The 14,753-nt window shown below is 38.5% G+C and overlaps 1 protein-coding gene across 3 annotated transcripts in view; it reads right to left on the reverse strand.

The window, feature by feature from the left end:
- Positions 1–375: 375 nt before the first annotated feature.
- PTP4A2 (protein tyrosine phosphatase 4A2) overlaps positions 376–14,753 on the reverse strand; it is a 32,203-nt gene continuing 17,825 nt past the window's right edge. For all 3 annotated transcript variants that reach the window (XM_045476491.1, XM_045476489.1, XM_045476492.1), the window contains 4 exons: positions 10,879–10,971; positions 6,434–6,564; positions 3,739–3,813; positions 376–2,928 (listed from right to left, as the gene is read on the reverse strand). In XM_045476491.1, the coding sequence (XP_045332447.1) occupies positions 2,820–2,928; positions 3,739–3,813; positions 6,434–6,564; positions 10,879–10,971 (408 nt within the window). In that variant the 3' untranslated portion in view covers positions 376–2,819. The remainder of the gene's footprint in view (positions 2,929–3,738; positions 3,814–6,433; positions 6,565–10,878; positions 10,972–14,753) is intronic.

The following is a 14,753-nucleotide window of genomic DNA, read 5'->3' on the forward strand; positions in this document are numbered from 1 at the left end:
AAGTTGCAATGCTTCACCAAAACCTATGGTATAAACAAATCCTTTGGTCCTAAAAGCCAGCAAGTTATTGGGAACCCATCTCTTCCCAAGTAGCTTAAAAAAAAAAAAAAAAAAAAAAATCCCGTGGAATAAGATGCTGAATTCCTACAATGTTGTGTCCAAGAACTGAACCCCGAAATGTACCAGATGTATCCCAACTGCAGTTAAGTTCGCCGTATTGAACACCTGGGTGGCATGAAATCTTTGAACTTCCCAGCCTCTATTTCACCTCCTTGCAGTAATTAGCAGGATCCAAAACAGACCTTGAGAATACTAAGTTTTCTAAGGAGACATAAAGGAAATTCAACCTGGGGTGGAGAACAATACACAGACAAAGAGCATGTAAAATATGTTTTATTGTTCTTTAAAAGGGTTCAGGGTTTGGTTTTAAATCAGGCTGCACACCTTTCATCAGTCTGACATCTCTCTCACCATGTCAAACTGGCTTCAGCTAGCAATACTTCATTAAATCCAAAAGAAAAAAAAAAACTTTTAATTTTGAGGAAGAAAATCCAGTTCTGAGAACAATTAACATTAGTATGTAATTTAAAACAAAATGAGGGATAATGTTTCTTGTCGCTTTATACACCCTTCTCCTCATACAGAACCAGGAATGTAATTTTCCTAACTCAGGCAGGCACTGATACTGCTGGACACTGCACACACATATACACCCGACACATGCGAGCGCGCGCGCGCGCACACACACACACACACACACACACACACACACACTCCCCACAAACAACAAAAATCAGAGCATGTCAAAGGGAAAAAGTTTGTTATTGTATTGATCAAAACCCTTGGAGTCAACAGACAGTCTGAGTTTAGATGGTATGCTGTTTTGATCTTGAACCTACGTTAATGGAATCTATTGTAATGTTCTGAAATAAAGAATTTTGGAGAGTACCATCATTTTTCACTTTAAAATTCTAGAAACAATTTCAAAAAGCATTATTTTGTTTTGTTTTCAGGGATGGAGAAGGAGAGAACCTACATACTTTCATTTAGTTAAAAATCAGAACAACTCCGGCACAGGAAATAGGCAGTTCACATAGCCAGCCAACGTCTGAGGTATCATCAGTGTGAGACAAGGTCCCGGTCCATTCCTACTGGCCTAGCTGATCCTAAAAAAAATGGGAAGTTTATGGCTCTGCATAGCAAATTCCAGCAAGACAAGATGACCCTAAGCCTTTATTCAAATCCTTAGCAGCAGAGCACTATTAAGTAATGTTTAGATGAAGGGTGCAAGAGCCCTGGATGGTGTCCTTCAACTTGCTTTGTGAGTGCAGCCCGGTCACGACTGCTTTCTGCAGAAGAGCAGAAAAACAGCTTCTCTAGATCAGCACGATGAACCCAGCAAACAATCTGTAAAACTGATACTACACCATTTCATCAACAACACAGTCCCTTTGCTATTCACTGGGTTGCTTTAGGTCTCTCTGCCACCCTGGATGGCCTGTGGACACATACTCACTAGGCATTGTTGGTTTTGAACCAGCGATTTTTTTTTAATCTCATAAAGAACCTAGTAAGAAAATAACAAGGCAATCAGTGGTTAAACTTAACTGTACATAGAGGGGGCAGTTTGGAAAATATGCATCACAGGCATTTCTCGAGTCCAAAATACCCCATCTTTGCTGTTAACTCCTTCCACCATTCTCAAAAATTCATAGTACGAGTAAATCCTGAATAAAAACTTCAAACTATCGGCATTCTCTGATAACATGAGACAGAAAATCAGAGTAATGCTACGACCCACAATTTTCGGTGATGAACAAAGTATGCTAACTCTCCGCCTGGACACACCTTTAGTGATGGCCTGGAGCGCTCCCCTTCAGAAAGCAAAAGTTTCTGGGATACCTACTTAGCTTCATTGGTTGGAAAAGAGAAGAATTCGACTCTCAGCTAAGTTCTCTGAGAAGAAAGACTCTTTTTAAAATGCCATTTCCCCACTAATTTACCAAAACAAAACCAAAACAAAAGGCTCTTGGCTACGTTGCCTAATGTTGAATAGGGTTTTCAAGAAAAGAAACTAACATGAACACCCCATCATCAGTAAAGACTAAAAACCACCTGGATCATATAATATATATGCCACTGCTTTTTTTTTTTTTTTTTTTTTTTTTGGTGTTTTTTGTTTCTTTTTTTTTGTTGGTTTTTTTTTTGTTTGTTTGTTTTTTCTAAAAGTGCCCAGGTGGGCTTAAGGCTGCCAGACTGCACACACGTCTACAGCAACAAGGGCTTCTCCTATTCCATCTACAACTTGTATCGGGGGTGGGGGGTGGGGGGATGGGGAAAGAAGAGAAGAGAAAAATATACGCCCACCACCACCAAAAAGAAAAAGAAAGAAAGAAAGTCCCACAACAGGGAGACCTATGTGCCAAGCATAATGGAAAAGTGTGCTCCCCAAACAGATGGTTCTGCACAGGCTAATATTCTGCTGGTTTTCCTTAGAGACCTAGTTTGAAAAGTTAAAAAAGACAGGGGATTTTGATATAACTCAATTCTGACAGAAATTCAAACTCCAACAATTAGGAGCAAACTCATCCTTCACTGAATTAATCCCTTTTTTCTTTCTCTTTTTCTTTTCTTAAACATTTTATTCATGTTATAGAGGGATTTCTTTTTTGCTTTTTTCCAATCATTAGAAGAGTGGTTGAGGAGTACTGAATCCATCGCTACTTTGGTGACACAGTTAAGATTCCAGATTCACATTTCCAGGTACCAAGAGTTCCCTCTAAATGCACAATCAAGTCAGCCTTCGTTTACACTTCTTTCTACTGAACACAGCAGTGCCCATTGGTGTCTCTGACACGCAATCGCATCTTAGGTCGGTATTTCTCCAGGTAAAGCAGCTGTTTGGAATTGAATGCTCCCCTTCTTTTTCTGAAAATACAAGAATGACAAACTTTATCATGTAAAAAAGCTATCTGACTCACTGAAATGCATTATTTATGGCCTAAGGCTTTTCTAACTTCACGCTGTGAAAACCAGTATATTCCTTGTACAGTATCACTTCTTAAGAGAAGGGGCTGATGAATGACCAAGTATTAAATGAAGCAGCAGGCACAGATGGCATTCCTTGAAATATGCCACCTTCCTAGAGCTGCTACCATACATTTCATGACCTCTTGTCACAGTCTTTTCTTTTCTTTTCTTTTTTTTTTTTTTTAAAGAAAAGGCTGAAAGGGAAAGGACAAGGTATTAACTGCCAAAGAATTCTGGACAACAAAATAACATGGCCCATTATTCCAGATTGATGCCAAGATTCTGTCTGGGCACTACCATCCCGATTTTGTGCCTGAACAGGTCACTTAAGATTCTTAAGTGATTCACTGCTCCTCTATAGATTCTTCCTTGCCTCTTGGTCATAGTTGCACTTGAAAGGTGTTTTGGACATCCACTAAAAGAGTCACTCGATCTCTGAGACTCTACTATCTATTCATTTTAAAGATTCCTAGATATTCAAGTCATATTGGACAGATTCTTTAGCGTCCAAATTTGCCACCTAACTTAAAAAATCTTTAAATCTGGGAGCCAACAGTACTATTACAAGTTTATCACTTTTGATTTCTTCGATCAAACAATATTTTAAACCAACAAGTTACTCCATACTACAAAAGGGTACTTTCCGTAATTCCTTCTTCTTGTATGGTCTTGCTTTATGTGTTTCTGAACATAAAACTTCCTACTCACTGTCTTATAAACTGAACTGCATCTTCATACTTCATTCCACATTCAATCAAAGCAAGTGCAACCAGCACGGGTGCCCTATAGAGAGAAACGCATCTGTAAATATCCACAAGTCTTTGGAATTGAAGGATTTTTTTTTTTTAACCCAGGATTACATATTACCAAAACAACACGAAGTTTGAGCTTCCCTTTTTTTCCGTGTACTAAGATAGCTGCTATTTTCCTTATACAAATGTCTGTATCATGATAGGGTCTATGGTGTTACCCACTTTTAGTAAAGCACTAAATTCTACACCTCGTTAAGAGATCTTTATTTAAAGCACCATCACATTAGATCTCAAATTTTCACATTATATGTCATCAAAAATTCTTCATTGGCCTTTAACCAGTACTGTAGCAAAGTAAGTGAACAAGTGTGTCATCCATACTAAGCATCTCAGATTTTTCATTACAAATCCATTTTAATATCATTTCCTCAACAAATACTAAAAAGGTGCTACATTTCTTCAACAAAATCCTTTCTGTGAGCTACGAGAGTGTCAGAAAATTGGTATTTACAAACAGTTTTCTATATAAGTATCTTTTTTTTTTTTTTTTTTTTTTTTTTTTTAACATCTAACAAGGGACGTTGAGGCCTGAGCAGGTCCCAACCTGTCCTTGGTTTGGAGATGCTATCTGCCTCATAAAGCAAAGGAGAGGGTTTGTCTTCTGGGAAGACAAAGTTGTCTCCTCTGAAAAAGCCTCCTACATAGTTGGATTTGGCATCTTCCAGGAATGGGAAGGCAGGGATTGGGGCCTAGGGAGTCTGTGTTTTCAGCTGAGGGAGAGACAGAAGACTGGATCCTGATCAGAGAGTCCAGAGTGAGATATAGTTACCTCCAGGACTCGTTATGGTGAACCCAGCTTGGGCTTCATGACAGTCACAGAAGCAGACTCCTTAACAATAAAATCATACACACAAAAAAAATCTAACAAGGGAAATGATGTTTGAAAATGTCTACTACCTGGGACGGCAAGCTGGTACAGCCACTCGGGAAAACAGCATGGAGGTTCCTCAAAAAACTAAAAATAGAACTACCCTACAACCCAGCAATTGCACTACTAGGCATTTATCCACGGGATACAGGTGTGCTGTTTCGAAGGGACACATGCACCCCCTATGTTTATAGGCGCACTATCAACAATAGCCAAAGTATGGAAAGAGCCCAAATGTCCATCGATGGATGAATGGATAAAGAAGATGTGGTATATATAGACAATGGAGTATTACTCAGCAATCAAAAAGAATGAAATCTTGCTATTTGCAACTACGTGGATGGAACTGGAGGGTACTATGCTAAGTGAAATTAGTCAGGGAAAGACAAATATCATATGACTCCACTCATGAAGACTTTAAGAGACAAAAGAGATGAACATAAGGCAAGGGAAACAAAAATAATATAAAAACAGGGAGGGGGACAAAACAGAAGAGACTCATAAATATGGAGAACAAACAAAGGGTTACTGGAGGGGGCGTGGGGGGGGAGGGGCTAAATGGGTAAGGGGCACTAAGGAAATCTACTCCTGAAATCACTGTTGCACTATATGCTAACTAATGTGGATGTAAATTTGAAAAAATAAAATTAAAAAAAAATTAAAAACTATATATATACAAAATTGCAACAAGAAAAAAAAAAATCTACTACCTGGCACCAACTTTGGACTACCTGCTAGAATAGGTACTAGTTACAAAACTGCCAAGTCCAGTTAGAACACTACCTTCACCCTCAGAATAAAGAATGAAGCTTCTGACCCTGAAGAAGAAACTGTAAGACACTGATATGAAAAAAAAGGAAAACAGCAAACAAAAGGGCTAAGCAGAGGTAACGGCCTGAGTCACCACCACCTTGAGGCAAGAGCAGCCTGCACTAATGTTCTGAGTCAAAGTGCACGTCATAAACTGGCATTTAATCTGCTGCTGTTGAGAGTGTTGCGGCACCATTCCACACAGTGCTCCAGGAAAAACGCTTTGAAATCAACATCATTTTTCATTCTCTCTACATCTCCTTTCAGGAGTTTGAAGTTCAGCCATCTTCTCTCCACCTATTAACTTCCCATTCATCTCAATCCAAAATTAACCCCATATAGATTCTTCAAAATCTAAAATTATTTTGTTGCCTATTTCAAAGACCTAAGCCTTTGAATATGTGAAATAAGGGGGCGCCTGGGTGGCTCAGTCAGTTAGGCGTCCGACTTCAGCTCAGGTCATCATCTCACGGTCCGTGAGTTCGAGCCCAGCATCAGGCTCTGTGCTGGCAGCTCATGGAGCCTGCTTCAGATTCTGTGTCTCCCTCTCTCTCTGCTACTCACCACTCACACTCTCTCAAAAACAAATAAATGTTTTTTTAAAAATTGAATATGTGAAATAAGGAGAAGGAAAAAAAATACTGAATTAAGACCATATTTTTTTTAACTCAAATAAGATAATTACATTGAATCAGTTTCAAAACAATTTCTGAGTGATCATCTACTAAACCTATTATGGCATTAGAATCAGACAACCAATGAAACACAAAAAGCTGTCTCAAGAAATCTACACCAGTTTTTGCTCTCATTTCCTTTTCTTTCAGGCAATTTAATATTTAGTGTCATAAATACAAATTTCTACCAAAGTGAAGTTTTTGATAATGAATTCACAGACAAAAAAGGAAGAGGTTACCTTCCCAATCCTGCAACACAATGCACTGCAACACAGCAACCTGGCTCTTCACGAAATTTGGTTTTTAACAGGTTCAGCCAATCGTCTACTATCTGATTAGGGGGTGGTGCTCCATCATCAAATGGCCAATCCTGGAAAGGAAAGATCTTTTACATTAAATTGTTATTTTCTCTAGGATAATATCTAATGCAGAATAGCTGCATAGTACACAGCGGGGATTTAAGTGAACTAACTGTACTTTATATACCTATTCTTAATACTGCAATTCTGATCACTATTGAAAAATGATCCAAGACCAAAATTCCTTCTCAAATATATGTAGTCAGCACTGTAAACATCTAATTTTATCTTATGGAGATCTTTTATCAGAGTGATGAGAAACCAGTGTTCCTCAAATATTTTATCTGAATAAAGCAGTAATTAGACATAATAGAGAAAACTATAAAACCGAGACAAAGTAAGAGAGGATAAACACCTGTCAGTATGATGTAAATGTCCACTCTGGCAAAGAATACCATCTGACCTGTACAAATATTTTGAGGATTATCCCCTCAAATAGCTCTAAGTTATGATGTCTTTCCTTTAGAGGAAGACTCTCAAGAAATCACCAGTAGTTGGCATATCGTAACAGAAATATACTACCATCTTTGTGCTTATATATTAAAAAAAAAAAAAAGTAGCAAATATTTTTAAAAGTTCTGCCTAAATTATACATATCCCATTTAACAAGCACAGTACCAGACGATAGGGTCCTGAGCAAATGGAGAACTTTTTCTTAAGTATCCCTTTCTCTTTATATTCACCAATTTGTGCATTTTTTGTTTTTTGTTTTTTAAGTAATCTCTACACCCAAAGTGAGCTGAAACTCACAATCTCAAGATCAAGAATTGCATGCTCTACTGATTGAGGCAGCCAGGTGCCCCTTAGGTTGCTTTTTAATTAAGACCAACCCCATGTGCATTTATCATATAGGCAGAGGTTTACCTTCCTTTCTACCTAGCAAAAGACCTAAGAAACCAACATAAATCAGCTTTAAAGAAAGAGGGGAGGGGCGCCAGGGTGGTTCAGCTGGTTAAGTGTCCAACTCTTGATTTCGGCTCAAGTCGTGATCTCGAGGTACATGAGACCGAGCCCAGCAATGGGCTCTGCTTGGACAGCGAGGAGCCTGCTTGGAATTCTCTCTCTCTCCCACTCTCTCTCTGCCTCTGTCCAGTTCACGTGCATGGTGCACACTCTCTCTCTCAAAATAAAAAAACTTTATTAAAAAAGAAAAAAAGGGGGAAGGGAATTCACATTTTGCAGTCTCTCTCTTCCATCTAGCTTCAAGGACAGAAATGCAAAAACACTGGGAATTTTTTTTAAACATAAGATTATCCTAATGAGATTGGATAAGGACACTTTAAGACACTAGAGAAAGAAAAAGAGAAAAGTGACAAAACACTAAATTGATTCTACACTCATGGGCACCACTAGAACATTTCATGTAGCCCATTAGCAATGACAACACATTATGTTTGATTTGTCAACTACACCCCATTATTAAACGGCTGTCAGTGTTACCATTAAAAATGTCACCATAGGGGCGCCTGGGTGGCGCAGTCGGTTAAGCGTCCGACTTCAGCCAGGTCACGATCTCGCGGTCCGCGAGTTTGAGCCCCGCGTCGGGCTCTGGGCTGATGGCTCAGAGCCTGGAGCCTGCTTCCGATTCTGTGTCTCCCTCTCTCTCTGCCCCTCCCCCGTTCATGCTCTGTCTCTCTCTGTCCCAAAAATAAATAAACGTTGAAAAAAAAAAAAAAAATGTCACCATAGAGTTTAACTGTAAATAGCAGTAAAACAAGTTAGTGCCTTAGTTGAGAGCTTATTTCCTCTAATACTTCCTAAAATGTACCTAGTTAAGTAACAGTGATATGAAATATGCTTCACTTACTCATATAAGCAGTCTCTACCAAAAAAATCATTAAAATAATTTAGAATGGTCTGAACTTCAAACTGATGGACATAAATGAAACTACCATTATTAGTCTTTTCCAATATGCCTCTGATTTGTAAGAACATTAGTCAAAGGATTTGAAAAGTCTTATTTTGGGGATATGCCCTTATAAACCCTCCTCACCTACCAAAAGTAGATTAACGATCCACTTAAAATCTCTGTCTGGGAAAAGGAAAGAAATTCCAAGCTTAATTCTAAATGTTCTGGTTTTTTATAAGCTTAAATTAGACCTTTAATTTTATCTGATCAAAGCTATTCGAAACAAAAACAAAACAATAGCCTAGATTTAAGGGCCTAACATAAATCCCAGCCCTACCATTATCTTCTACAAACTAGTTCAAGTTCTTTAGTTCATTTCTCTTTCATAAAGGTGTTTACCAACATTACTGATTCAAACAGACTATGGTCAACCCACAGTTCATTTTCTGACCCATGCCATCTGTCAAAAACGGATTTCTCATCTGGCCACTGGAGATCATACTCACAACACAGGAAAAAGAACTTGTATTCAGCCTAGTTTCAGAAAAAAAAAAAAAAATTTTTTTTTTTTAACACAGGGCTACATTTTATACAAGTTTCTACTTATTCCCCAGTGATTTACAGCCAGAGGACCTTAAAATCATTTAGAAATGGGAATGCAAGCAAATTATTACCATGCCATACTATTAAAATACATTTTTTTTTACAACATAATGTTTGGGGGCCCCTGGGTGGCTCAGTTGGTTAAGCGCCTGAATTTTGATTTCAGCTCAGGTCTTGATCTCATGGTTCATGGGACTGAGCCTCAGGTGGGGCTCTGTGCTGGCAGTGCGGAGCCTGCATGGGATTCTCTCTCTCTCTCTGCCCCTCCCCAGCTTGTGCACAAGTGCACATATACTTCTCCCTCTCTCTCAAAATAAATAAGCATTAAAAAAAACAGGGCGCCTGCATGGCTCAGTTGGTTAAGCGTCCAACTTCGGCTCAGGTCATGATCTCACAGTTCAGGAGTTTGAGCCCCATGCTGGGCTCTGTGCTGACAGCTCAGAGCCTGGAGCCTGCTTCAGATTCTGTCTCCGTCTCTGTCTGCCCCTCCTCCACTTGCACTCTTTCTCTCAAAAATAAATAAACATTAAAAAAAAATTTTTAAACAAAATAAAAAATAAATAAATATTTAAAAACAAAAAAAAACCTAATGCTTGGTTGTTTTGTTTTTATGTTTTCACCAAAATGAAGGCGAGGAAACTTTACAGATCAGATATGAGACAGCTGCCTTACCAAGAAGGCATTTATTTCCTTTGCAACTGACTTTCCAACCACGGATGACCAATGCATTAAGACTACAAAAGTACCTCTCAATAAATAACCTTGTACCAATATCTTCTTTATTACTTTTTTCCTAACCAACTACTTACAACACCACAGTGTCTTCCCACAATCAAATCAAATAGCTCTAAGACACCTAAGACTACAAGGTCATTTCATTACATGCTCTTGCAATTTAGACAACTATTTAGGGGAAAATAGCCTAATGCTCCTGTTTCTGATACATGAAATAGTGTATTTAGGGGCTAAGGAGGAATTTAAAATAATTCCAAGCACTTTATGCTCAAACTGAGCATAAATAAATCTAATCACACATGAGCTTGTTAGAAGCCCACCAAAACGTGTCAGAACCTATGCTGATTACTCTAGAGCAAGATGCCTTCTCCCTCTCCCTTCTTAATCTCTTCTCCAACCTTTTTGTCCCCTATAAGTTATCCACAAAACATTAAATAACAAATAGTATTTGCAAAGTGAGACAGAATACAGCTGACCCTCAAACAACATGCATTTGAACTGTACCGATCCACTTACATGCAGATTTGTTTTCAATAAACAAAGTACGGTACTTTAACGTATTTTCTCTTATGTTTTCTTAATGAAATTTTCTTTTCTCTAGCTAACTTTATTGTAAGAATATAGTACATAATACCTATAACATACAAAATACGTGTTAATGGACTGTTGATGTTATTAGTAAGGCTTGTGGTCAACAGTAGGCTTATTAGTAAAGTTTTGGGGAAGTCAAAAGTCATATGTGGATTGGTGTCTCTAACCCCGCATTCAAAGGTCAACTGTATTTCCATGTGACTTAATTCCTGATGGAAATTACTTTCAGCTAGATTCACAACAGTAGCCTAGAAACAAAAACTAAATATTGCAATAATTTCCTAGAGAAAACAAAATCAAATTTCCATTTTCTTGAAATAAGTGTACATTAAATTTTGCTTTTCATTTGTTGAAAATACTTTGCATATATAGACTTTAAGGGCACAAATGAACAAAACTGCCAATCTAAAAAGTTTAAAAGACTGCTATCAACGTTGTACCTCCTATAAGCTTAAAAAGCATACTGAATGTCCAGTTTTCAAAACAGCTATGTTTAAAAGGTACTACTAGTAGTTCGTAATGAAAAATGCAAACACTACACACTCACTAGAACGTGGATTCCTTCTTTTTCAACTGGAGCTTTATCATATGTAGCATCACAAACTCGAACCAAAGTTGTCACTCCATACTTCTTAAGTTCCTTTGAAGAAAAACAAACATAAGGGAACTTACTTTTAGAATCTGCAACCAAAACTTTAAAAGCATACAATTACGAATTGAAGCAATGAGACATCATTCTCAAAGATCAAAATCATTCTCATCGTGGCAACATATAGAATGGACACTCAAGTTCTTAATGGAAGCATCACTATGATTCACCTTTATAAAGGGCAGTTTGGTAACCTGTCACAAAACCTTTGAAAGCACACACACACTACAACCTAGAAATTCTACCTCTGAGAATTTATAGTAACAAAGTAATTAAATATACACCCAAGACTTAGGTACCAACATGTGCAGCATGGGCTGTTTGGAATGGTAAAAAGGTAGAAACATTAATGGTCCAAAAACAGGGGAACAGTTAAAGAAAGTATGGAATGGGGCGCCTGAGTGGCTCAATCAGTTAAGCATCCGACTTTGGCTCAGGTCATGATCTCGCGGTCCATGAGTTCGAGCCCCGCGTCAGGCCCTGTGTTGACAGCTCAGAGCCCAGAGCCTGCTTCGGATTCTGTGTCTCCCTCTCTCTCTGACCCTCCCCTGTTCATACTCTGTCTCTCTCTGTCTCAAAAATAAATAATAAAACATTAAAAAAAAAAATTAAAAAAAAAAAAAGAAAGTATGGTACATCCATACAGAATACTGTGACAGCTATAAAAATAATACTAAGAAGGTTGGGGGGATGATAAAATATAATGTGATCCTATCTATATGAATGTAAGCGAATATATACATATATGTAGAGAAAAACATCCAGAAGACAGGTATTCCAGAAGACAGGTATTAAGAAGAGTTAAGTATTTTTAAACTGTCTTTTTAAAAATTTTTTAATGTTGATTTTTGAGAGAGAGAGAGAGAAAGAACCTGAGCAAGGGAGGGGCAGAGAGAGGGGAGACAGAGGATCCGAAGCGGGGCTCCGTGCCAACAGCAGACAGCCCAATGTGGGGCTCAAACTCATCAACTAAGAGATCATGGCCTGAGCCGAAGCCAAAGGCTTAACCAATGGAGCCACCCAGGCAACCCTAAACTGTCTTTTGCTTATATGTATCTTCTGATTTTTACATACTAAGTACCACTGCTTTTTTAATTTAAAGAAACAAAAAGTGGGATGCCTGGCTGGCTCAGCTGGCAGAGCATACAACCCCATCTTGAGGTTGTACATTCAAGCACCATGTTGGGTACAGAAATTACTTAAAAATAAAATCTTTAAAGGGGCTTCTGGGTGGCTCAGTCGGTTGAGTATCCCAACTCTTGGTTTCAGCTCAGGTCATGACCTCACAGTTTCAGGGTTCGAGCTCCACATCTGGCTCTGCACTGGCAGCACAGAGCCTGTTTGGGATTCTCTCTCTTCTTCTACCCCTCCCTTGCTTGCACTTTCTCTTTCGCTCAAAATAAATAAACCTAAAAACATTTTTTTTTATTTAAAAAAAACATTTTTTTTTATTTAAAAAAAAATTTTTTTTTTTTTTACATTTATTCATTTTTGAGAGACAGAGAGAGACAGAGCACAAGCGGGGGAGATGCAGAGAGAGAGAGAGGAAGATACAGAATCCAAAGCAGGCTCCAGGCCCCAAGCTGTCAGCACAGAGCCCGATGCGGGGCTTGAACTCAGAAACTGCGAGACCATGACCTGAGCCGAAGTCAGACGCTTAACCGACTGAGCCACCCAGCGCCCCAAAAACTTTTTTTTTTAACGATTAATAAATAATAAAATATTTTAAAAAATAAAAGGAAACAAAAGTAATTTTGAAATTAAGATTAAAAAGTGGTATCATGTTACAAAGCCAACAAACATATAATTATAGCCAGAACCTTGCTCCTTTAAAAATTTTCCTCCAGGGCGCCGGGGTGGCTCAGGCAGTTGAGTGTCTGACTTCAGCTCAGGTCATGATCTCACAGCTCATGAGTTCGAGCTCCACGTCAGGCCTTGCACTGATAGCGTGGAGCCTGCTTCAACCCTGTGTCTCCCTCTCTCCACCCCTCCCCTGCTCTCTCTCCCTCTCAAAAATAAACATTTAAAAAAAATTTTTTAACAAACGAAAAATGAAAATTTTCTCCAGTAATGCCTAATCCAGTGACTACCTATCTTCAATGGGTCACCAACATCTTTTTATAGTTGCAGGACAGTGGCTTCTGCCACTCTTGGAGTCTATGGCCAAGGAATCCACAGGCTGAAAATAGTATCACATAATTCAACCAGGCTTAAAGGTGACTGAACAAGCTAAGGGCACACAGGCCTGGAATCAACTTACACACTGTGTACACACAGTTAAGAAGCTCAGGGAATTATAAGTATAAATAAGCAGGAACAGTGATATCCTACAAGTGTCCATCATTTGGTTAACTAAAGGGTAAAAGTTATTCTAATTGCTAAAGGACTTTATTTTTCAGAGAATGGCCTTCTTCTAAAACAGACTCAGGAAAGTTGTTGCTATTACATGGAGTCAGTAATTTTAAAACACTTCAAAATACAAATAAAATCCTATTAAAATGAACTCCATAGTAGCTATTCATTGAAAGGTTATGGTACAGTTTTTTATAGTAAATATTTGTGTCCTTATGAAAGTCAAAACCTCTTCTGAACTCCATTTTGCTATCTGTAAAATGAGAGGGGTAGATTTAGAATCCCTAGGAGTTCATCCAGCTAAGTTTACTCTATAAATACAGCAGAGAAAATGAAAGATCTGACATAAAAATGTTACCTATAATACCTTTCCTCCCCATAAGGTTTTGATCCTTGTAGATGATAGTTACGACTGATAAGTAGTTCTGGAGTAGCTTTTTATCAAAAGTGGCTAGAATATTTGAGGCAGACCTGGATTTCAGGGTCAGAGACAGTTCTACTATATGTTGTGTACCTCTAGCCAAATTACTAAATTACCAAATTGCCTTGAACCTCAATTTCCTCATTTGTAAGAGGAAGAAAATAACAGTACCTATACCTCATAGGGCTATTCTGAGTAGTAAGTAATATAACGCCTAAAACTGCGCTTTTTTTTTTTTTATAAGACTGATTATAACGTTGGGTACATACTAAGTATTCAATAAATATTATTTTTATTATTAAAAATCTGACAATTGGGGCCCCTGGGTGGCGCAGTCGGTTAAGCGTCCGACTTCAGCCAGGTCACGATCTCGCGGTCCGTGAGTTCGAGCCCCGCGTCGGGCTCTGGGCTGATGGCTCAGAGCCTGGAGCCTGTTTCCGATTCTGTGTCTCCCTCTCTCTCTGTCCCTCCCCCGTTCATGCTCTGTCTCTCTCTGTCCCAAAAAAAATAAATAAACGTTGAAAAAAAAAAAAAAATCTGACAAAAGAACTGCTAATTACGTAGAAAGGATATTAAAAAAAACCAGCACTAGACAATCTCCCCAAACTCTTTAAGTGTTCTTTTAAAAAACTGTTGTAGGGGCGCCTGGGTGATTCAGCTGGTTAAGTGCCCAACTCTGGATTTCGGCTCAGACCATGTTCTCATGGTTCGTGAGATCGAGCCCTGCCCTGGGCTCTGCGCTGACAGCACAGAGCCTGCTTAAGATATTCACACTCTCCGCACCCCCCCCCCCTTTCTCTCTGTCAGCCCCTCCCCTGCTCACTCTCTCTCTAAATAAATAAACTCTAAAAAAAAAATTGTTATAATTAATTCAACCCAATTTAAACAGAGACTGGGAAGGATGACCACCCATATTCCAACCACAGAAATAAATGGCTTTGTGGTAAGAGATTTCTTTACTAATGGTGTTCACTTATAATGGAACTTTACCTATAAATCA

This window comes from Leopardus geoffroyi, chromosome C1 (genome assembly GCF_018350155.1).
Source record: "Leopardus geoffroyi isolate Oge1 chromosome C1, O.geoffroyi_Oge1_pat1.0, whole genome shotgun sequence".
In the NCBI taxonomy this organism is placed as follows: domain Eukaryota; kingdom Metazoa; phylum Chordata; class Mammalia; order Carnivora; family Felidae; genus Leopardus; species Leopardus geoffroyi.